At 46.1% G+C, this 24,045-nt stretch overlaps 1 protein-coding gene across 1 annotated transcript in view; it reads left to right on the forward strand.

The window, feature by feature from the left end:
* The window catches only part of LOC107192187 (microtubule-actin cross-linking factor 1), a 53,769-nt gene that overhangs the window by 21,658 nt on the left and 8,066 nt on the right, over positions 1-24,045 (forward strand). Inside the window, exons 13-30 of the mRNA XM_015581393.1 lie at positions 2,196-2,342; positions 2,422-2,645; positions 2,719-3,513; positions 3,591-4,444; positions 4,809-5,098; positions 5,182-6,225; positions 6,315-6,792; positions 6,867-7,005; positions 7,046-10,687; positions 12,578-13,601; positions 13,642-14,631; positions 14,925-15,172; positions 16,522-16,596; positions 16,988-17,159; positions 17,259-17,376; positions 17,457-17,686; positions 17,958-18,075; positions 21,633-21,784. Coding sequence (XP_015436879.1) covers positions 2,196-2,342; positions 2,422-2,645; positions 2,719-3,513; positions 3,591-4,444; positions 4,809-5,098; positions 5,182-6,225; positions 6,315-6,792; positions 6,867-7,005; positions 7,046-10,687; positions 12,578-13,601; positions 13,642-14,631; positions 14,925-15,172; positions 16,522-16,596; positions 16,988-17,159; positions 17,259-17,376; positions 17,457-17,686; positions 17,958-18,075; positions 21,633-21,784 — 10,740 coding nt within the window. The remainder of the gene's footprint in view (positions 1-2,195; positions 2,343-2,421; positions 2,646-2,718; positions 3,514-3,590; positions 4,445-4,808; positions 5,099-5,181; positions 6,226-6,314; positions 6,793-6,866; positions 7,006-7,045; positions 10,688-12,577; positions 13,602-13,641; positions 14,632-14,924; positions 15,173-16,521; positions 16,597-16,987; positions 17,160-17,258; positions 17,377-17,456; positions 17,687-17,957; positions 18,076-21,632; positions 21,785-24,045) is intronic.

Consider the following 24,045-nt stretch of genomic DNA (forward strand, 5'->3'; position numbering starts at 1 on the left):
TGTCACTGCCGAATGACGCCTGTGTCAGTAGCAACGGGGATCGGTAATAGACACGACCGAGAATCATATTTTCGACACATCGAAATCATCGTCGCCAGAATCCTGCATGGGGATCCCTTTTGAGAGCGTGCCACGATGTACGTTTAAACGACCAATCACGTGTGATTGCGTCAGCATGTCACGGACGTGATTGAAAGAAGCGTAACGGAAATGCGTGACGTCTGCATGGGGAACAAGAAAACGATCGTCGTGAAAGATCGATAATAATCAAAAGAATCGTACCATCACGTTTCACGTGGGACGCTCCTCTCTTCCAAGCAGGAGTTGAAGACTGTTATAATATCGATTTCGGTTCTTGAAATTGTACAGAACTATACTTATATTGGTTCTAAATAGATCCGTTATTTTTTTCGGTTCTTATATCGGTTCTATTTCAGTTTTGTATCGGTTTTTAATTTATTTCTTAGATATCAGTTCAATTTTTGAAAAATAAACGTACATATGACAGAAGTACGAAAAGTAGTAGCACACGATTAAGAAGAAATGTCATGGACACTGGAGGGTATAATTCAACCCCTGCTTTAAACCCCTTCGCTCGCACTCGCATATACATACCTACATACACACAACATCCACCAACGGGGACGCACGTAATTCACTTTTCTCCATCGCGTAACAGGGGCCTTAATATTGTCGTACTATCACTAATCCAGCGGTTCATCGATCATACCGAACGGACGAGAGACCGTGAACGATCGGTGTTCGTTCGTGTGGACACGGATAATAAATTCGTGGTGTCGTGACCGCGGTCAACTAAAAACGCAGTTCCATCTTTCGTGTGTCGCCTGATCGCATCGGCAATGCTAACTTCGATCATAGTTATTAATAACGTTTGTTGGTAATCTGCACGTTGTTGGTTCGCCCATCCCGGGACGTTTCGTGTGCTCTCCTCTTGGTGTCTGTTCCGACGAACTCGGATGGAATTGAAATTGTTGTTCCGTCTTAAGGTATTCGGGAAGTGCAAACGGGAGCAAAGCACCGGAACGATACCGGAATAAATAATGTATTAACGCGTATATACATATCATGGACACTGTATGCACTCGCCATATATGGTGTGCAAAACGATCAAAGGCGATCGAATCGACAGCGACTAGTTGTTCAACGCCGTAGCCCACGTGTTGATCGCATGCCATCGGAGAACAGGTTATCCCATCGAACGCACCACACCCCCATCTGATCAGACCAAGTCACCATACAACAAACCTACCCCCCACCCCCCTCAAGCCCCCACGTCGACCATTTATATACTTGCATATATTTTCACTGTAATTGTTTTTTCACTGAAAAGTTTTCCTTTTTGTTTTCAGGTATTATCGTATATATTTTCATTTTAGCTCGATCCTGTTTGTTTTCTTTCTAGCACACCGAGAGTTTCTAGCGGGAATCTCGGAGCGTTTAAGCATTCTACATCGCCCGTTAAATCGCGCGCGTTCTCCCCCGTAGTCCATTCCCTCGCCGTCTCCCTCTCCCCCCACCCACTCACCCCAATTTCTTTTTCGTCATTTTCTCGTCAGTCACGTCAGTTCATTATTTTCGTCCGGGAAATCGTATTCTTTCAGTTTGTATATGCTTGCAGAAAAATAAAACGCGTCTTATTGACGAGAACGCGGCTTTCGTTCTGTTCCATCGTTCCGCTTGCCGACTGCATATAAGAACAAAAACCACGTACGGGACGAGTATGCAGTTCGATTACTCGCTGGCCAGATAATCAATCAGACCTCTTGGGTTCTTCTAAAACTGTGTTGTTTGTTTTTATTTTTGTTTTTTTTTTTCCTTAACTTATACGTTATATACATATTTATATACATATATGAATAACGTTGTTATATACGTTTTATACGTTCCAAGTGTGTGTATGTGTTTTGCATGCGTGAGATATGTTTATAAGCTTTACCATGTTATCGCCCCCCCCCCGAACCCCCTTTATTTGACTTATTTTTGGTAATCATTACAGAGTGACCGACCCATCGGTAAGGGGACGGTTTTTCTTTTTTTATTTTACTCTTGTATCTACGTTGTTAAGAGAGCACGTTAGATGATTAAGATTTTGTCCATCGATCATCGCACGTCTGTGTCGTTCGAAGCGATTCGTACCAATCGTTACCGTTTTTCTCTGTTGGAAATAATTGTAGCAAGCGGTCGAGGAGAAGTACAAACTGTGCGACGAGACCTCCTCGAAATTGCTACAATGGATAACCGAGGTCGAGGAGAAGCTGGCCAATCAGGAAAACGTCAAAGAGGATGTCGACGAGCTGCGGACTCAGATAAACGCGATGAAGGCAAGCACGATTACTCCTCCTTAACTCGGTTAAACTGACGAAATAGTTTATTAAAAAATATCGTCATCAATATTTTTAGGGGATCAAAGAAGACCTCGAAGCCCATGCCCGACCAGTCTCCTCCTGTCTCGATCAGATTCGTCAAGTGGTCCTCACCGGTGGCAACGTGTTGTCCAGCGAGGAAGTGTCCACCTTGGAGAAGAACGGTCGGTCCTTGAAGACAAGGTTCGACAGAGCCTCGGACCGTACCGAGAGGATGGTCAAGCGTTTGATCGCTGCCAGAGACGAATTGGTCAAATTCAAGTCGGTATCCTGACTCCTAAATGTCATTCATCCCCTCAGTCTAGTTGTCTAACAGTTGATTTCTTGCACGTAGGAACGAATTATCGACCTTCTCCCATTGGCTGGATAACGCAAGACGTGTTCTGGAAGAGAAGGAGCATTCCTTGTCCGACCTAAACAGACTAAGCAGCAGCACCGACTCTACCAGAGACTTCATCAGCGATGTTATAGCGCACCAAGCTGATCTTAGATTCATCACCATGGCCGCGCAGAAGTTCGTCGACGAGAGCAAAGAGTTCTTGCACGTACTGAACGAGTTCCGCACCAGTTTGCCCCAGAGGTTGTCTCACAAGGAGCCAATGTCCAGTCAAGACTCTCCAGTGAGAGGCGAAGTCTCGATAGTCACTGCTCAGTACAAAGATCTGCTGTCCAGAGCCAACCTTTTGTCCGACAAACTGTCTGGAGTTGGGGGAAGGCAGAGGGACTATCGTGAGTCATTGGAGAAAGCCAGGAGGTGGTTGAAGGAAGTCGAGCCCAAGGTTCACAGAGCCATCTCCGAGGCGATCGCAGCCGAACCGAAACAGGTGGAGGAACAGTTGAGCAGGGCAAAGGCATTGAACAACGACATGCTTGCGAATGAACGTTTAGTGGAGAACGTCAAGGTCACCGTTGACGCTCTCCTGAGGTCCCTTGATGGACAGCTGACACCGAAGGAGGTCGACGAACTCGAAGAGCCTGCCAGAGCTTTAGAGGACAAGTATAGACAGCTGACGAACGCAATTGCCGAGAAGTGTCAAGAACTGGACGCAGCTTTGGTGCGTAGTCAGGGTGTACAGGATGCATTGGATAATTTAGTGCTTTGGTTGAACAATATCGAGAGTCAGTTCAAGTAAGTATCGATCCAAAGTCATACAGTCGAAGAATCTAGCTGGCAATAAATGTACACGAATTGTTGTCTGTTTACAGGAACATCCAACGACCAGCAAGCTTGCAGAAGGAACGCCTGGAAGAGCAGCAGAGGGACCAACGTCTCCTGCAGGCAGATTTGGACAGCCATCGTCTGAGCGTAGAAGCGGTTGCGTCCAGTGCAAGGGATCTGCTTACGAATTCAAGCAACGCAAAGATCGCGAAGCATATAGAGAGCAAACTGAAAGACGTCCAGGGCAGGTTCGAGAAGTTGATGGACAAGTCTCTTCGCAGAGGTGAATTCCTCGATGAAATCGGCCAAGCTCTCGGCGACTTCTTGCTGGAGACCTCAAAGTTCGACAGCTGGTATGCTCATATAATCGAGGCTCTTGAGTCGAGGGACTTGAGCAAATTGGACGTTGCCGAGTACGAGACTAAAATGGCGAATTTGATGGACAAACGGGAGGATCAACGTGCCAACTTCGAAGATCTAATACGCAATGGGAAGACCTTGATTTCGAAGAAAGACGTCACGGATGTCGCACCTATCAGAGACAAGATCAAAGCTCTCGAGACTCAATGGAAGGAAGTGAACAATCTGATCGACGAGAAACAACGGCTCAGCAAGTCCAGAGCGGAACAGCTTTCTGCGTACGAGAAGCTTCGCGATCAGGTTATCGATTGGCTGACAAGAACGGAAAACAAGGTTCAGACCCTCGAACCTGTGGCTGTCGACTTGGAGAAGTTGAAGCGACAGGTTGATGAGCTAAAACCTATTCAGAAAGAATATCGCGATTACGGTAACACTGTGGATAAGGTCAACGATCTTGGAATCGCTTACGATGGCTTGCTGAAGGAACGCACTGAGAGTCCAACTCGCCGTCGTGGCAGCACTAGTCCAACCAAGAGACCAGGTATGCATTAGTCACTTCTGTTCTCTTATAATCGTACCTGTCGTGGTTGCCTACTTGCTTAATAGCACTTTCTTAACACTTTGAGCCTGATCATACTAGCTTCATCACGCATTGGAATCACCAAAGATTGTTTAGCGTGATAGTCACGCAGTTAACTCGTCGAAGAATCATGGTATATTGCTACACGTTGAAATCACCAGAGCGACGTCTTAAGTTTCTTTACCGTTCATGATTATAACACTTGATTCCAACTTGAATCGCACCCGGCTCAAATTGTTGACGATCCCGTCTATCGTTCCTCCGCGATCACTTCTATTTCATCACTGTCATCGTTCGCTCAACACACACCATTTTTTTTTTGTAGTACGCCGAATGTCACAAGACGGTCGCTCACCATCTCCCGCTAAATTGTATGCTGCTCAAAGTCCGGTCTCCCCAGGTGGTAGCAGCGGGTTCAGTAGTCGTCGCTCCAGTCAGGACGGTTTTCACCTCGAGGACCTGTCGCCTGTCCAACAACAGCTTTCCGAGATCAACAATAGATACGGCCTGCTTGGCGTTCGGTTGACTGATCGCCAAACGGAACTGGACAACGTGAAGGATGAGCTGAGGAGACACGTGGACAACTTGAAGACCCTGTCTCAGTTTCTGGAGAAGGTGACTATCAGTCATTCCCTGTTTTTTATTCGTTGCAAGAATCTTGTACCTGTATATCAAAATTTTTCTTTTTAATTGATCAGATCAAGCGACAGATACCGAAAGAGACGATGCCAAGCACCAAAGAAGAAGCGGATAAGACTGCCAAGCAAATCAAGGCGGTCATCGAAGAGATGTATGAAAAACAGTCGTTGCTGGACACCACAAGAACTCAAGTCCGTGATCTGGTCAGACGCAAGAAGGGTGCAGATGGTGTAGACAGGCTAAACGATGAAATGGAAAATGTAACCAGCAGATGGAAGTCGTTCAGTGATCGTTGCAAGGACAGGATAAAGTTCCTGGACGACGTGAAAGACTTCTACGATACATCAGAGGGCCTGGTCTCTTGGCTTGGATCGAAAGAAAGAATGTTGGGCGCGCTGGGTCCGATCTCAGCCGATCCCAGAATGGTCGCGAGCCAAGTGCAACAGGTTCAGGTTTTGCGAGAAGAATTCCGCACTCAACAACCTCAGTTGGACCACCTCGTCCAAGTTGGTGAAAATATTCTTGCCGTGGTGGGAACTGATTCCGCAGACGGGCAGAGAACCAGCATGAAATTGAAATCGATTCTGGACAAATGGTCCGATCAGTTGGCCAGACTCGACGAGAGGGCGCAGAGCTTGGGCGATGCGGTCGACACCAGCCGCGAATTCGACGCGAGTCTAAATCGTTTGCGTGACGCTCTACAAGGTATCTCTGACAATCTGGACGAATTGACCCTTGAAAAGGATCCAGAGGATCAACTGCGGAAGATCGAGAATCTTGAAAGACAATTGGAGGGACAAAGGCCTTTGTTGGCTGATGCCGAAGCAGCCGGTGAACAGCTCTGCGAAGTTCTCAGCGATCCAGCCTCCAAATCCGAGATCCATGGAAAATTGGCCGCTGTTGGTAGAATGTACAACAATCTTCAGAAGAAGTTGGACCACAAGAAGGCTGAGATAGAGGGTAACTTGAGAGACGGAAGACAATTCGAAGCGTCTTGCACTAAAACGTTGGGCTGGCTTGCCGATGAACTTGGAAACATGTCCGAGAAACTGTTGGTGTCCGCTGATCGAGATGTCTTGCAACAGCAGCTTGATCACCATGAGGTAAGAACAGCATTTATTAATCTATTTCAGAATTATTGTTACACCTGTCTCTTCGATACTTTGATTGTCGGAACTTTTGCCTTTCGTAGCCTATATATAGAAACGTGATGGGCAAAGAACACGAGGTCATCATGCTTTTGAACAAAGGTCGTGACATGATCACTCGATCCCAGAAAGTCGAGAACAGATCTTTGCAACGCGATTTGGACAAGATGCAGTCGCAATGGGATCGTTTGAAGAAGGATATCCTCGACAGGCACACGAAGCTACAGACTTGCGCGGAACACTGCAAGAAGTACTACAAAGCGCAGGATGCGTTCTTGCCATGGCTTAGGCAGGCTGAAGATCGACTCGAATGTCTGAAACCGGCCTCTTTCAAGCGCAAAGACATCGAGAAACAGCTGAAGGAACTTTCCTCGTTCAGAAACGAAGTTTGGAAACATTCCGGTGAATTCGAGAACAACAAGACACTCGGAGAGACCTTCCTTGGTGCGTGCGACATTGACAAGCAGAACGTCAAGAATGAGCTTGGCGCAATGAAGACCAGATGGGACAAATTGAACAACGGTAAGTACTTGATTCGTAAGATTTCTGACTGTTTTTATTGATACACTGATAATTAAATGAATTGGTGTTCTTAGATCTATTGACAAGAACACAATCATTGGAGGACACTGCACGACATTTGATGGACTTCAACGAGAATCTGCGGGACCTGCGACACGGCTTGCAGCGTTGCGAGGACAAGCTGGCGTCTCACGACGCAAACAAGATTCGATCGTATGTTATGTTAACTTATACATTGTATCGCGTTTCAGAGTTTACGAGAAGAAACGACAAATCTGAAGAAACCCTTGCAATGCGTGAAACAGCAGGCCAATGACTTGGCGAACAAAGCTGGAGAACAGGGTGTCGATGCGACGCACTTGCAGGATGAAGTGGACAATCTGACGGATCGAATAAACGATTTGCAAGCAAAATTGGACGATAGATGCAACGAATTGCAGAGTGCAGCCACAGCAGTAGCACAGTTCAACGACCATGCGAAATCTATCGGTCAACAAGTCTCCAGTCTCGAGAAAGAACTGGACTCCATGAAAGCACCTGGCAGAGAAATCAAGATCGTGCGATCTCAGATCGAGGAAACGAGCAAGGTTATCACCAAAGTGAACAGGCTGTACGAGGAGGTTACCGATCTAGAAAATCTTGGAGAACGTCTGGTCGATTACGGGTTCGCGGCTGACGCTGCAGCGACAAGGGAACAAGTAGCCGGCTTGAAACGACAAATCGGCAAGCTCGATGATCGTTCACGCGATCGCCACGACGAGCTAACCAGTACCCTGGACAAACTGCAGGAATTCTACCAAGCGCATGTGAACGTCATGACCGAAATCGACGAGGCGAACGATCACTTCAGAAGGTTCAAACCTGTCGGTTCCGAGGTGGAGTCTATAAAGGCGCAGCAGGAGGACTTCAGGCTTCTGAAGCTCAAGAAAATCGAACCCCTGGCCCGTGCTGTCGATGACTGCAACCTTTTTGGCCAGGCATTGATACAAACCGCGGGTCGCGACGTTAACACCGGCAACATTGAAAAAGACGTTGACAAAATGAACGAGAGATGGAACGATCTGAAGGATCGACTGAACGAACGGGACAGGAGGTTGGACGTGGGGCTCCTTCAATCAGGAAAATTCCAAGAAGCCCTGGACGGTCTGGAGAAATGGCTCACGGACACGGAGGAGATGGTGTCCAACCAGAAATCACCGTCTTCGGACTACAAGGTGGTCAAGGCGCAGTTACAGGAACAGAAGTTCCTGAAGAAGATGCTGATGGACCGACAGAACTCGATGTCGTCCTTGTACAACATGGGCCAGGAAGTAGCGGCAGGAGCTGACCCTAAGGAGAGGAAGATGATTGAGAAACAGTTGAAGGAACTCGTAGGTCGATTCGACAACCTGACAGAGAGTGCCGCCGAAAGGATGGACGCCCTGGAACAGGCCATGGGAGTGGCGAAACAGTTCCAGGATAAACTGATACCTTTGGCGATCTGGTTGGACAAGACCGAGAAACGTGTCAGAGATATGGAATTGGTACCCACAGACGAGGAGAAGATTCAACAACGTGTCGCTGAACACGACGCCCTTCACGAAGACATCCTGTCTAGGAAACCCGATTTCAGCGAGCTCACAGAGATCGCCAGTCAATTGATGGCCCTCGTCGGCGAGGACGAAGCCGCGACTTTAGCCGATAAACTGCAGGACGCCGCTGACAGATACGCCGCTCTAGTCGAGCGATCAGAGGCCCTCGGTACTCTGCTACAGAGATCGAGGCAGGGTTTGCGGCATTTGGTTCTCAGCTACCAGGAACTCCAGGCCTGGATGGAGGGCATGGAGATCAGGTTATCGAAATACCGGATCCTGGCTGTTCATACCGAGAAGCTTCTCCAGCAAATGGAAGATCTAGCCGATCTCACCGAAGAAGTCTCCACACGACAGACCGAAGTGGACAGCACCACCGACGCTGGCTTGGAGCTGATGAAACACATTTCCAGCGACGAGGCTCTTCAGCTGAAGGACAAGCTCGACTCCCTGCAACGACGATTCAACGATCTAGTTAGTCGCGGTTCCGACCTCTTGAAACACGCCCAAGAATCCCTGCCATTGGTCCAACAGTTCCATGACAATCATAACAGACTGATGGACTGGATGCAGGCCGCGGAATCCGCTCTGCAATCAGCGGAACCCCGCGAGGATGAAATCGTCAGACTAGAAATGGAGATATCAGAGTACAGACCGGTCTTGGACAAGATCAACGCGGTTGGACCACAGCTGTCTCAACTGTCCCCCGGCGAGGGAGCAGCCACCATAGAAGGTTTAGTCACCAGAGACAACAGGCGGTTCGACGCGATCGCGGAACAGATTCAGCGAAAGGCGGAGAGGATTCAGCTTAGCAAACAACGATCTTTAGAGGTCATTGGCGATATTGATGACCTCCTGGAATGGTTCCGTGAGGTCGACAACCAGTTACGCGAAGCCGAGCCGCCGAGCAGCGAACCGGAAATCATCAGGGTACAGCTGAAAGAACATAAAGCATTGAACGACGATATATCCAGTCAGAAGGGTCGCGTCAGGGACGTGATATCGACCGCGAAGAAGGTGATCCGCGAGAACGGCCAGCACGAGGACACCTCGACCATCCGTGAAAAGATGGAGGATCTCCGAGAGACCATGGAGATCGTCTCTGGTCTATCCGCGGACAGACTTGGCGCTTTGGAGCAAGCATTGCCGTTGGCCGAACACTTGCGCGACACTCACATAGGTTTGGTCAGCTGGCTCGAGGAGGCCGAACACCAGGTCGCCATGTTGCCCATGCCCGCGTTGAGACCCGATCTAATCGCCGCCCAACAGGACAAGAACGAGCTTCTCATGCAGAGTATCAACGAGCACAGGCCTCTTGTAGAAAAACTGAACAAGACTGGTGAGGCTCTGTTGAAGCTCTGCAACGAGGAAGAAGGTATCAAGATACAGGATATATTGGAGGCAGACACCGCCAGGTATGCCGCACTCAGAGCCGAGCTTCGAAGTCGACAACAGACTCTCGAACAGGCGCTCCAAGAATCATCTCAGTTCTCGGACAAACTGGAGGGTATGCTGCGCGCCCTGTCCTCCACGGCGGATCAGGTGAACGGCGCAGAACCAATCAGCGCTCATCCGCCTCGTTTGCGTGATCAGATGGAGGAGAACACGGCCCTGGTCGACGAGCTCGCTCATAGATCCGAGGCGTACGCGGCCGTTCGGAGAGCTGCCGACGATGTGATCAGTAAAGCCGGCAACAGGGCAGATCCAGCCGTGAAGGACATCAAACGGAAGCTGGAGAAGTTGAATAAATTATGGAGCGACGTGCAGAAGGCGACCAACGAGCGTGGTCACACCCTGGACGATGCTCTATCCATCGCCGAGAAATTCTGGTCCGAGCTGAACGGCGTGATGTCCACCTTGAGGGAACTACAGGATGCTCTGGCGGGCCAGGCACCCCCAGCTGCTCAACCAGCCGCGATACAACAGCAACAGGTCGCTCTGCAGGAGATCAGACACGAAATCGACCAGACGAAACCGGACGTTGAACAGGTCCGTGCCTCTGGTCACGAGTTGATGGGTCTGTGCGGTGAACCAGACAAACCGGAGGTCAGGAAACACATCGAGGACCTGGACCAGGCGTGGGACAATGTAACAGCTTTGTACGCCAGACGGGAGGAGAATCTGATCGATGCGATGGAGAAGGCGATGGAGTTCCACGAGACGTTGCAGAATCTTGTGGAGTTCTTGCAGGAGGCCGAGGACAAGTTCGCCCGTATGGGACCGTTGGGCAGCGACATCGACGAAGTTAAGAAACAGATCAAACAGTTGGCCAATTTCAAGGCCGAAGTTGATCCTCACATGGTCAAGGTCGAGGCTCTGAACAGGTAACCACGGTTCTCTTCGATCTCCGGTTCCGTTGCCGTTATTTTCTCGAATATACGACTCTCGTGTTAATTGTACGCAACCACCAATAGCGCAACCACCCACCCCGAAAAATTGTCCACATTTGTGTCTCTATATGTATACTTGTCCTCTACCATATGTGAGGTTTTTCGTTCGGTGCGATAACAAATAGCGAGAAAACACATATCTTCTACTCTTCTGAGCGAGCAATGAGATTCTAATCCGAACTTTTGTTTTTTCCGCGCCGATTGCTGAACGCATAGGAGTCTGACCAGGCAAGTCAACCCTCTCTCTGTGTTGTAGCTGTAGTTAGAGCATGGCTTACAATTTATTCTTGATACGATCAGATGGAGTACGTAATATACACCCTGCCCCCTGTGATCCTCAGTGTCGTCCGAGTATGGCCCCTTAATCTCGTTAATGCCCCGTAACAGTTGTAATACCTCAGTTGCGGTCGAATGAATCCCTTTAACTTTCTCCTGGTTGGAGTTGTTGTAAAACGCGTATTTATATACCTGTCGAACGTTCGTTGTACTTTGCCTGCCTTGTGTCTGTGCCTGGCTCGTGACATGTGCCTGTTCTACTTACATCAACCACACATCGTAGGTACATTTTAGTCACCAGGGCCTCGAGAATGGAATATGTCACGGCGGTTTTCCTATCATAATCAGATTGGAATTATGAGGGTGGAAAATGATGGTTGTTGGAGATCCAGGGGTAGAGGTGATATCCCACCAATGTAAAGATGAAGTTTTCAGCTAAAAAGGTTTGATACAGAAGTTATAGGGTTTAGAAAGAGGCGTCTGATGGTGACTTCAGACGTCATTTTGAGGTCTATTCGATTTTTTTTTAAACGGAAATCCCCGTGTTTACTACCAGAAACAGAAAGAACATAAAATGTTACGTTCAGATATGTGAACAAATAACCGTTCTGTCCACTTCTGGTGCTAAAAATAGGAATTCCTATTTTTGAGTTGACCTCTACATTGAATCCGTATATCGTGACCAAGGTCACCATCAGGCGCCTCTTTTTGAACCCTGAAACTTTTGTACCAAAAATTTAATGCTAAAACATTATCCCTTCGAATCAATCTGGGGTACTCATCTTGTTGGTACACCCTGTATATACAGGTTGAGCCACTTAACTATACCACCTAAACTTACTCATAACTACACGTTGCATAAAAAAAAAGTTTTAACCGAAAGGTGTTCGATATCGAACAGGGCATATAATGTAATAATTAGTTTTTCGATGTTCCGGTTTTTTGTCGAGATACAAAAGTTATCTTGTGTAATATTCGACCTTACGACTTGACAGAATACTAAATGTCGAGTAAAAAACTATTAAGGTATACGGGTTCAAAAACTAATAATTACCGAGATATTCTTTAATTATCTTTAACGCAAGTAATGCTCAAAATGCTGTCCAGTACATTCAATACAAGTGCACAGGCAATCAATGGGAGCGAGTGACACAAGTTCAAGTTATCGATATCGAATTCTTCTACTTGAAACATTTTTTTATACAAATAGTTTACGAGTAATTGTAACGGTTACAGTTAAATGACTCACCCTGTATAAACGGTAAACACTAAAAAGTGGGAAGGGCAGTCTCCTCAAGCAGCTAACATTTCCCTTCGATACATGGTTCTTAGTATATTTCCTCTCCCGTAGATATACGTCGACCCTTGTGTTGTTTCACACTGACTAAAAACATCGACATAAACGTACGAGCCTAACCAAGGTTGTCGTATGTACCTGTTATTTACAAACATTCCTCATGGTGTACGCTTTCCTTACATCGACGCGTACGGTTTTGGCCGGCAGGGAGCCCACATGGATTATCCTATAACGTTTTCTCGATCTTCCAGGCAAGCAGCTGAACTAACGGAAAGAACATCCTCGGAGCAAGCGGCAGCCATCAAAGAACCATTAGGCGCGGTGAACAAGAGGTGGGACGGTCTGTTGAGGGGCGTCGTCGAGAGACAGCGACTTCTGGAGAACGCTCTGCTACGTCTTGGACAATTCCAGCACGCCCTGGACGAGCTTCTCGTCTGGATCGAGAAGACGGACGACACCCTCGACAACCTGAAGGCGGTGGCTGGCGATCCACAGGTGATCGAGGTGGAACTGGCTAAGCTGAAGGTTCTGGTTAACGATATACAGGCTCATCAGACGAGCGTCGACACACTGAACGACGCTGGCAGACAGTTGATAGAGGACGGCAAGGGAACTGCTGAGGCGTCAACCACAGCCGAAAAATTGGGCACATTGAACCGTCGATGGCGCGATCTGCTTCAACGAGCCGCAGATCGACAACGTGAACTCGAGGACGCTCTCAGAGAGGCGCAATCCTTCACAGCAGAGATCCAGGATCTCCTGTCCTGGCTGGGCGACGTGGATAACACCATCGTGGCGTCGAAACCCGTCGGAGGACTGCCGGAAACCGCCTCGGAACAGCTCGAACGTTTCATGGAGGTGTACAACGAATTAGAACAGAACAGGCCTAAAGTGGAGACGGTTCTTCAGCAAGGACAGGAGTACCTGAAACGCGCGGACACGAGCAGCGCCGGTGGACTGAATCACAATCTGAGGACGTTGAAGCAACGATGGGACAACGTCACGGCCCGAGCTAGCGACAAGAAAATCAAGTTAGAAATAGCCCTGAAAGAGGCCACGGAGTTCCACGATGCCCTCCAGGCGTTCGTTGATTGGCTGACCAATGCGGAGAAGATTCTAACGAATCTGAAACCGGTGTCGAGGGTGATGGAGACTATACTTGGTCAGATAGAGGAACACAAGTCCTTCCAAAAGGATGTCAGTGTTCACCGCGAGACAATGTTGAACCTCGACAAGAAAGGGACGCATTTGAAGTACTTCTCCCAGAAACAGGACGTCATTCTGATAAAGAATCTGCTGATAAGCGTGCAGCAAGTTCCACGATGCCTGGTCCAACCTGATGAACTGGTTGGACGAGACGGAAAGGACTTTAGACGAGGTCGCTGTGGATGGTGGACTAGGTGGTAACGATCCTGAGAAGATAAAGGCTCGACTGAACAAACATCGGGAACTACAGAAGGCTTTGAGCGCTAAACAGGGCGCCTACGACGTCACCATGAAGAACGGCAAGTCGTTAAAGGACAAGGCTCCGAAAACCGACGAGTTCGCACTGAAGGAACTTCTGAACGAACTCAAGAACAAATGGACCACCGTTTGTGGGAAATGTGTGGACAGACAGAGAAAGCTCGAGGAAGCTTTGCTGTTCTCCGGACAATTCAAGGACGCTATTCAAGCGTTGTTGGAGTGGCTCAGCAAGTCGGAGAAACAGCTGGCAAACACTGGACCGTTGCACGGTGATCTGGACACCGTGGTGAACCTGGTGGAACAGCACAAGACCTTCGAGAAAGACCTGGAATCCCGTGCCTCGCAGATGGAGTCCGTGATCAGAACCGGCCGTGAGCTTCTCGGCAAAGCGACGCCCGACGACGCGTCCGCCATCGGTTCACAGCTGACCGAATTGAACGATTTATGGAACACGGTGTCGCGGTTGTGCACCAGGAAGACCGATCGCCTCGAGGACGCGCTCAGAGAAGCGGAACGACTGCACAAGGCGGTCCACGTGCTTCTCGAGTGGCTGAGTGACGCGGAAATGAAGCTCAGGTTCGCTGGACAGCTGCCCGAGGACGAACAGGAGAGCAGGAATCAGCTGATGGAACACGAGAAGTTCCTCAGAGAATTGCGCACCAAGGAGACCGAGAAGGATCAAACATTGGAGCTTGCACACTCGATTCTCGGGAAAGCTCATCCAGACGGGGTGCTGGTTATCAAACATTGGATCACGATCATTCAGTCGAGATGGGAGGAGGTGGCCACTTGGGCACAGCAGAGAAATCAGAGATTGGAGAACCATATGCGGGGACTTCAGGTATAAACTGACATTGATTACAACCATTCCAGAGTTAGACAAAATTTTTATTTATACAAAATTTCGAATAACGTTTCGAATAAGTATCTTTATTCATAGAATAATTCTCATCGAATTAATTTCTTTTTCTCGAATTAATTACTGTTTTTATTCGAATTTCAAATAACGAATAAAGTAACTTTTATACTCATCGTTATTTAAATAATGTCTCATATAAAAAATGCCCTACTTTGAAGTATTCGTTCCATAACAATGATGTTCAGTACAGAGACCGATTATTACTTACCTTCTAGGACCTCGATAACCTTCTGGAGGAGCTGCTCTCGTGGCTAGAGGGACTGGAGAACACGCTGAACGCCCTCGAAGCGGAACCATTACCAGATGACAAACCCACGTTGGAGATGTTGATCGCGGATCACCGAGAGTTCATGGAAAACACCAGTCGCAGACAGAACGACGTCGATCGTGTCTGCAAGGCCAGACAGATTAAACAAGTGAAAGACACGAAGAAGATAACGAAGGCTAAGTCACCCGCGCCGACGTACGTTCACATTCTCTATCGTTTCGATTCCCGGTCCCAATTTTCTTTTAGCAAAAAGATATCTCGCGAACCGGGGCCGCCAAGGATCGCGCTCGTCCCTCCAGAATCATCGTTTCCCCCGAGAGGTAGACGGAATCGCTAGCCAAGAACGCATATTGTACTTGCTTCTCGAATTTCCGGTTTACCTATTCGGGGCCGTATTCTCACATTTTTTTTCCCATCTCCCCCTCATTTGACTTTTTTGATGCTTTGCCGTTCTTGGAAGAACTTGATTTGCATGCGGCGTTTGATTTGTCTACGTTAGCTCCTTTTTTATTTTACTTTGCTGCGTGATAGAAGTTCTTTGATAAAGATCAATCATGAGGACAACTGGAACGGGAGACAAGAAAGGTGCGTGTTGTCGTACGAGACTGCTCTGGTCTCCTTCGCCTGTTCTGTCGATTTCGAACGCTTCGTTGAAGTCTGATTTTATGACGGAATATCGGTATTTTTGAAAACGATAAACGGAATGTGCATTCGTAGGCAGCATGGTAGAGTAAACTTTGGACACGAGGTTTAAAGGACACTTGGAGCGCGTCCGAGGCGTGTACTGTGCAGGATACTTCGCTGAGTCGTTACAAGGAGCTTTTATTAAATTAAGGGATACAGAAATAAATAAATAAATATTTTGCTACTAGGCGTTGATAGTCGCACAACTTGAAAAATGTAAATTTAAGAGTAGAGGCTTGTTAGAATTTACATTTGTACAGTTAAGGCCAGGTTGATAGTGCAAACTGATTGCATTATAAATATGCGGCTTTACGTACTGAAAATAGAAACATAATGTAGACCTTGTATTAGATAAAAGGAAATTTAAGCGATATAATCAGGCCATCTGCACATCTCGAGAGTAGTATTCACAGTGAAATGGGACCGTATGTGGCCAGACACTGCTGGCAGACTACAGAGGTTGTTTCTGGTCAGACAAATTGCAGTTTATCTCACAGGGAAATAGGATCGAGCTGTTTAGTTCAATCACCGTGAGGATCATATCGCCTCAAGAAGCGAACATAATTACAAGCTTCATGTAACGAATACAGTGACCACCCTGCACTAAGTAGGGAGAACAGGCCTGTCCACCAAAAAACCATATAATTTATGTCGAAAGAAGTGTAGTTTCGATTAAGTATCCAGCAGAGGCCTATTCTCCGCCCCCCTTTTTCCCCGTTTGCTCGTCTCGTAAGGACCTCCGAAGGATCGATCGCCGAATTGGGACACGGTGATCGGTGCAGTAAAAAAATAACCGCGAATTCCGTCGCGGTGTGTCTGGTAGAAGTGTCTCGAGTGATGTGACGCATGTTCCTGTTTAGCCGAGCCAGCCCGGGCCGTGAGAGAACGCCAGATTCATTGCCGCACATCGGCCCACGCTTCCCACCTAAAGGAAGGTTCGTCAAACCCAATCCTTCCAAATTCTCTGTTCGCCGCCCCAAAATGCTCTGCTTTTAACCCGTAACAATTTCCTCATTTTATTTTAGACTTTCTTTGCAGTTCGATCGGTTGTGTGTTTTGGTCAACATTAGAGTTATCTTTCTTCTTCGTCTCTGTCCTTTTCGATTCTCATTGTTTAGCATCGATTGAACATATATTATTCAGTGTTTCTTCTTTCGTTTCTGGTGTCGGTATTTAATCACAGAGAATTACATTGCCATGGATCGGTGATTCTTTCGAACACGTTCCACATTTTGCTTTCTTTGCTTCTCATGCTTCGTTTACCTGGTTTATTGAGTCTTTTGGGGGAAGGTGTTAATCTTTTGTTGTTTGGTGCCGTGTACACAGCAAAGGCGCTGAACCGGAGTTCCGTAGCCCGAGGGTGAAGCTTCTATGGGACAGATGGAGGCACGTATGGATGTTGGCCTGGGAACGACAACGTCGACTCCAGGACAAGTACAATTACATTCAGGAATTGGACCGTGTCGCGAACTTCAGCTGGGAGGATTGGCGCAAGAGGGTGAGCAGAATGAAAATTTCAATACATTAATGATTCTACTATTTATTTAACTTGTTTTTTATCTATAGTATCTACTTATTTTTTTACTGTTTATTTCAGTTCTTGAAATTCATGAACCACAAGAAGTCCAGACTGACGGACCTATTCAGAAAGATGGACAAGAACAACGACGGTCTGATTCCTCGCGAGGACTTCATTCAAGGAATCATGAACACCAGTCAGTATAGCTTCTTACTATCATTCGATACACACTTCTGAAGTGAACGAATTTTCATTAACTGTATTTTCTTTCCAAAGAATTCGAGACATCACGGCTAGAGATGGGAGCAGTCGCGGATCTGTTCGATCGCCACGGCGAGGGATTGATCGACTGGAAAGAGTTCATAGCCGCGCTGAGACCGGACTGGGAGGAACGCAGGACGTACAACGACACCGACAAGATCCACGACGAAGTGAAACGACTCGTGATGCTCTGCACTTGTCGTCAGAAGTTCCGAGTATTCCAAGTCGGTGAAGGAAAATACAGGGTACGGAAGAAATTTCCTTTAAGGTCCCTTAAAGGGGTATTCTAGTGCACACGGTCGTTTTCAACGTGATTAGAAAGTAATTTACAGAAAACTGTCGAACCTAGGAAGCTCTGATTTTGCGTATATCTTTATACGAAATTCAATGTTAAAACTATAAGAAAGAATGCAAGAAAAAAAATCGATTCTTGTTCACCGGCTACACTAGAAATACCCCCTTAATTTAACGATCTGCAAACCATTCTGACGCCATTGTTGTTATTTATAATCGTAGTTCGGCGACAGTCAGAAACTACGATTGGTTCGAATCCTACGATCCACCGTGATGGTACGAGTCGGCGGTGGATGGGTAGCCCTGGACGAATTTTTGTTAAAGAATGATCCTTGCCGCGGTGAGTATTTTTTCCATATGATCTCTCAGTCTCTTTCTCTTTGCTCTGTTACCGTCGAATACCACCGTCGGAATCGATGATTTTTAGACTAATAAGTTCGACTTCGAATGCCACGGGAGTAAAAATACTCGAGAACGAATCCCTCCCATTCGGACACTCGCGGCTCTCTTGAACATTTTTTCGACCGTTCCGTCTCGTCTTCCTGGCCCAGAACGCGACACAGATCGAACGGTTCTGCGAATTTCGAAACGAATATTTCAACCCTCTCTCCACTCTCCCTTCTCCCTATCCAAAGAGGCAGCTAAACCGAGTTTTATGTTGTTTTACGTCGACTAGACACGCGTGTGGGATTTGAATCGATTGGTTTTTGCGTTTGAACATACACAACACAACTAACGGTCGCCAGCGCGCTTTCTTTTACACCTTCGTGTTCCGTTTTTCTGGTCTTGTGTTCTTCACAGGGCTTGAAACGGTTCCGAAAATAAATGTTCCAAACTGTTATATAAAGGTGTTATACATAGTAATCTATAGCTGTAACTGTAATACGTTGTGATTTCATTTACTGTAAAGTTCTGTACAATTGCTACGGAAATCAGTTCCGTAACCGTTTTGGAATTCATATAGAACCTAAAAAATAACGGTTACAGAACTGATATAGGAACCATAACTAAAACTCATATAGTTTGAACTGTAGATGCTTCATAAAAGTTATTCGGATAAAGGTTCTTTGTAACTGTTTCAAGATCCCAAATCGATATCATAACTGTTTTCAAGCCCTGGTTCTCCATTGACCTGTCCAACCGGTGTGTGCGCATCGAACTCGACTAATCGCTTTCCCGCTGCCTCGGGAGGACATTACTCGCATTCATTATTCGCGTGTAACTCTCGCGTTCATTTAACAACTCATTCATTTCGCCTCATTTATTCGTGTCCCGCGAGCATTCATGTTTCATTATGGCGTCGCAGAATATTTTCCGTATTTGGGCGCCTTCTATTATATCCACGTGTACGTGTACGATCTCAGCTCCTGAGGTACGATTTTGTGCGAGCGTGACTAATCCAATCATTAACCGAGCGCTCTGCCCGACATCAGCGCTCTTTTTAACTCATCGTGTGTGCATAATCAGACGAGGAGGAGTAGTGTATGTCGTTGATCACACCTGGTGGTCCACGCCTCGCGTTGTACATCTCACCTGTAACCGCTAGGGTCTCTCGTTTGTGGCTTTCTTGTACTAATACCAAGCGAACCGCTGCATTCCAGGTGCAACATAATGCAATCTATGTAGTATTATACTTGGAGATAATTGTTACCATCTCTGTTGGAAGGTTTAGAAATTTTTTTAGAAATTTTTAATCAATTTAATGGAATGCAATCGTTCGCTCGACCACCATAGCCAATAGAGTATTTTGGGTACATTAGGAAACTCGTATCGCTTGATCATTAGATAACTAACGGTAATTGGATCATCCCACTGCCGATCCCTGATCCCTCTCGTTAACACAATCGTCATCCATATCTACTAGTTCCATTCGAAACATTTCGTTTTACTCTACGCACAACTTTGTTAACGTATATTACATTACCTAATCCGATATATCATCTCACCGTCTATTACTTGAATACGCATCGAAGTTCATGGAATATAATTGCATGCCTTCTATTTCAATTTATAACTTTACTAAACCTGAAAAAAAAAAAGAGTAAAATGGACCATCACTAAACTCCTCATATCGTGATTAACTCGTCAAGTTTTTCTAATGCCGATACCGGACCCAAACAAACCGGAACAACATGAGGGTTGGTGTCCGCTCGGTGAGAATCTTATTTATATGGGAATAAATTGCCATTCGTGGCCCGTACGTCTGAACGAAATTAAAAACATTGTTACCCTGTGGGTGATTTATTACCCTTCGATATACCTGTGGAAAAAAAAAGGTTGTGGAAGTAATTAACAAGGACCGTACTGGCTACGAAATCGACGTTTTGGTATATATATCCTGCATGATACGTAATCTGTTCGTGTGCCATAAGTTTGCTTCCTCGCAACGAGTTCAGTTTTTTGGTGCGCGTTAAATAGCATGCAAGACGATGTTCTAATTTCGCGTGTGCTCACTAACAACGTGTCAGACCGTGTGTTCGCTTAGCTCGATTCTCGCGTCATTATTACCTTCTAATTCATCTTCCCCTTTTCATTATTTCGCGAAACGACGACATTCATTTCGTAGACGTCGTCCTTACTGATTTAAGGTACCTTTTATCAACACCGCGTCCCTCGCGTTTTATTCATTTTTGTTTTAACGCTGTCATTGGAAGTCGACTTCAGATTCTCAGTTGCGGAGTTCGGTATTCGGAAAATTTCGTATTGGATTTCTGTGCTTTCAAATTTCTGTACTTTGAAAGTTCTATAATTAGGGAATTCTGTAACTTTGGGAGTCCTGTATTCGAAGAGTTCAGTAGTTTAGGGATTTTATACTTTAAAAATTGTAAATACTTCAGGAATTTTATATTTCTGGAATTTTATAATTCGGAAATTTTATACTTCGAGAATTGTATATTTGAGGAATTATATATGCGAGGAATTCAATACATGGGGAATTTTATACACGATTATTCGACGTATCGAAGACCATCTAAACGATTTCCAACGTCAGCGCAACTATTCGCATGCGATCCCCGACCGTTTCCCATCGTCAAGCGTAATTAACGGGAAAAATCAGCGCCGATAAATCGCAACTTCACGCGTTACATTCGTAACCTCTGTCTCTTCTACATTCACAAAATAAAAGCAAATCAAAGCGGTTCTCTTCGACACTCTTAATTGATCACGACGTACATACATTTAATTTTATCATTATTATTCTCGCACATCCTTCCATTATTTGTATGCCCTTCGACTCTCACCGGACAAAACGTTCTCTAATACACTATTTTGTTTTCTCTTTGTTTTTTCCCCCACCCACCACTGCCGTACACTCGCACACGAACACATATACACCGTGTACGCCGCTGGCATACGCTCTAAACAACTATCGCTGTGTACTATCGCTGCTACTTTATTTACTACTACGCTATTATTACCTCTACAACTCTTGTTCTGGCTCCTACTTTCTCTCTATCTCTCTGCGCATCCGTGTCGAAACCGAATCGACGCTTACCGTTCGATTCTTCGCTCTGTTAATAAACCGCGCATGAATACCCACCGACGAAATTCTAAACCCCAATAACGCTTCATTCTTACTATCTACCCTTCGATCGCTCTGATTTGTACTTGTACCATATATTTTTCTGCTGAACTAACAAAAAACAACAACGATCTCTACCTGTCGCGGCTGCCCGTTAATTATCCGCTCTCTCTCTATTTATCGTATATATCTTTATTTTCCTCTCTATCTCCGTGCCCTCTATCTATCTGTTCTATCTGTATAAAAATACATTTCTCTATCTCTGTCTTTCTCTCTGTTGTTTCGCCCCCCACCCCTCCCTTTAAAATTTCGGCATACATATGTCCTGTAACGGCTTCCTTCTTAACTTGCGTGCACGCAACACACCACTGTAGCCAAGGGAAGAACGAATATCGAGCTGCGAGAGCAATTCATACTGGCGGACGGTGTCAGCCAGACAATGACGGCGTTCAAGTCGAAGCCGAGCCCGACGTCGACGCTCCAACGCGCGCAAATGTCATCCGCGAACACCGGACCTATCACCAAGGTAACGTCACCCAGATCACTCGTCCCTTCCTGATTGATCATGATCAAGGTAGTGATGATAGACAGCCCTTGATCACGATCCATCCAGGGGACAGAGCACACACGTTTATCTCTTTCTCTCTCTTGATCACTACTTTTCGTCGCGGTTCGATTTTGGTCACCTCCGATTCAAACGGAGGGATCGAACACGATGCAAACTGGATCGCCGCCGAATCGTTCGTTGATTACTTTTTATTAGCCGCCCTCGAAACTCGATCGATGCACCGATGGGAACCGTTGTTCTTTGATTAAATGGTACTTGGAAGCAGCCCTTTTTTGAACTTTTGCTAAGAAATTGCTTTCTTTTGTGTACTTAACGACGATGAAGTGTTACACTGTTCGACAAATTTTAACTGTTTTCTGTTTCTGATTGATCTTTATATCTATAATATAACAATTTATATAATTCTGTTTGCCCAAAGAATTATTTCGTGTACAACCGAACAACTATTCCAGTAAAAGCACAACACACCTTCAAAGTTAAAAATGTGAAATTCTCTTTAATTAAATTTATTTTTCCAAAGACTGAATGTGCTGGGATAAAACGGTTTGCAGATTCGTATTCAGTTCGTAAAGATCTTTCAGAAACGCGAATTAACAGTTATGAGCTATTTTCCCTTTTGAACAGTGTTATGAATAAGTTAATAAATTCAAGATTAAATGATTCTAGTTTCACAATAGCATGTTCACAGTTTGCCACTGATATTAATCCCTCACCAAGAAAGCAATTTTCTGATCATCAGTTCTAAAAGGGCGACTCACAAGCCCTACGAACAGAGCAACGTCTCTGATATCTATCAAAAGACAATAGTTTAATCTCGATCTTCAACATAGCACGTACCGTAGACCCCTACGGTTCTTCTCTCTCTTTCTATCTCTGGTCTCGCCCAATCGAAGTCCCCCCCCACGATACGGTAAGTACATATGTATATACATGTACAGTCGGCCAAAGAGTTCACAAAATATTTTCTGTAAACCCCCGCATGCGAGCATGTCAGCTTAGAGACGGTTGAAGCAAGTCGTCGCACCTAGAGCTCTCAACCCCTCACGCACCTCTCGTGGTAGTCGCTTCAGTCACCCTGCTACCACCCCCTCGATTATTTCGGCGCCCGTATCCACCACCTCCCTTTTCAGTTTGTCAGCCTAGCCCTATCACACACCCCTTCAGTCCCCAGAAAAAAAAAAAAAAAAATAGCCACGCTGATAAATGCGTCATCGAATAGTGTCAAGGTCGTGCCCGTGAGTCGAACCCTTGGCGTCTTGCCTCGGGGGCTGATAGTCACCTCAGGAGATGCGATTTCACGAGACTATGATCTATGTTTAATCTTTGTCTATTCCTCTTTCTCTATCTATCTCTGTTTCTGTGTACTTCGTGGATATCGTCGGTCCTCGAGACATCGACGAGATCTTGAGGAACTGGATCTCTCGCGTCTTAATTGCTCTGTGTCCACGACGTGGCGAACGAGGAGGCTTCGAGCAACATTTACCCCTTTTAAATGATGGGATATAGACAGATAAATATGGATCTTGTGCAATGAAGTTAGGTGTTTGATTTTACAATTTTGTTTCATTTTACAATGAAGTTAGTTCGTTGCTCGAAGCCTCTATAGCACCGTCGCGTCCACGACCAGAAAACTGTCGGGTTGTGAAGAATCGGTGGTGTGTGCAATTTTTCCTCTAAACTAAGTTCGTTTGTGGTGTAGCGGAGGAGTTTATGAGCCAGCTGACGCCGATATTTGAGAGTTTGAGGCAAAAGGAGGACCTCCCGTGCTCGTATCCCCTCCACATGCACGCCCCCTCTTATCATTGGGTAAATAAGAATACTCTATTCTCTGAATTCTGCTGTCGTTGATTGTGACACATGGGCGTGTAACCCGAGCAAATAATATCTTTGTGTGTTTTTTTTTTGGTTTTCTTATTTCCGTTGTGTTTCTCACCGTTTTGCGTTCTTTTTTAATTGTTTCACCCTTTAATCTTCGTCCTCTATATCAGTTCTCTCTGTTCCTCGTGTGTGTTTTTTCTTCTCTTTTTTTTTTTTTTTTTGGTTTTTCTGTTTCTCGAGTGCGCTTACACCACGTTCCGCGGCATCGTACGACCGAACCGATGGAACTCGGCGAATGACTGGTCACATGATGATTTTCAAAGATCGATCATGATCCTGTAACGATCTCACGGTACCCCACGAATCGACTGTTTCGATATTTATTTCGCGCTGATGCTGCT

Source organism: Dufourea novaeangliae, unplaced genomic scaffold, assembly GCF_001272555.1.
Source record: "Dufourea novaeangliae isolate 0120121106 unplaced genomic scaffold, ASM127255v1 scaffold299, whole genome shotgun sequence".
Classification (NCBI taxonomy): domain Eukaryota; kingdom Metazoa; phylum Arthropoda; class Insecta; order Hymenoptera; family Halictidae; genus Dufourea; species Dufourea novaeangliae.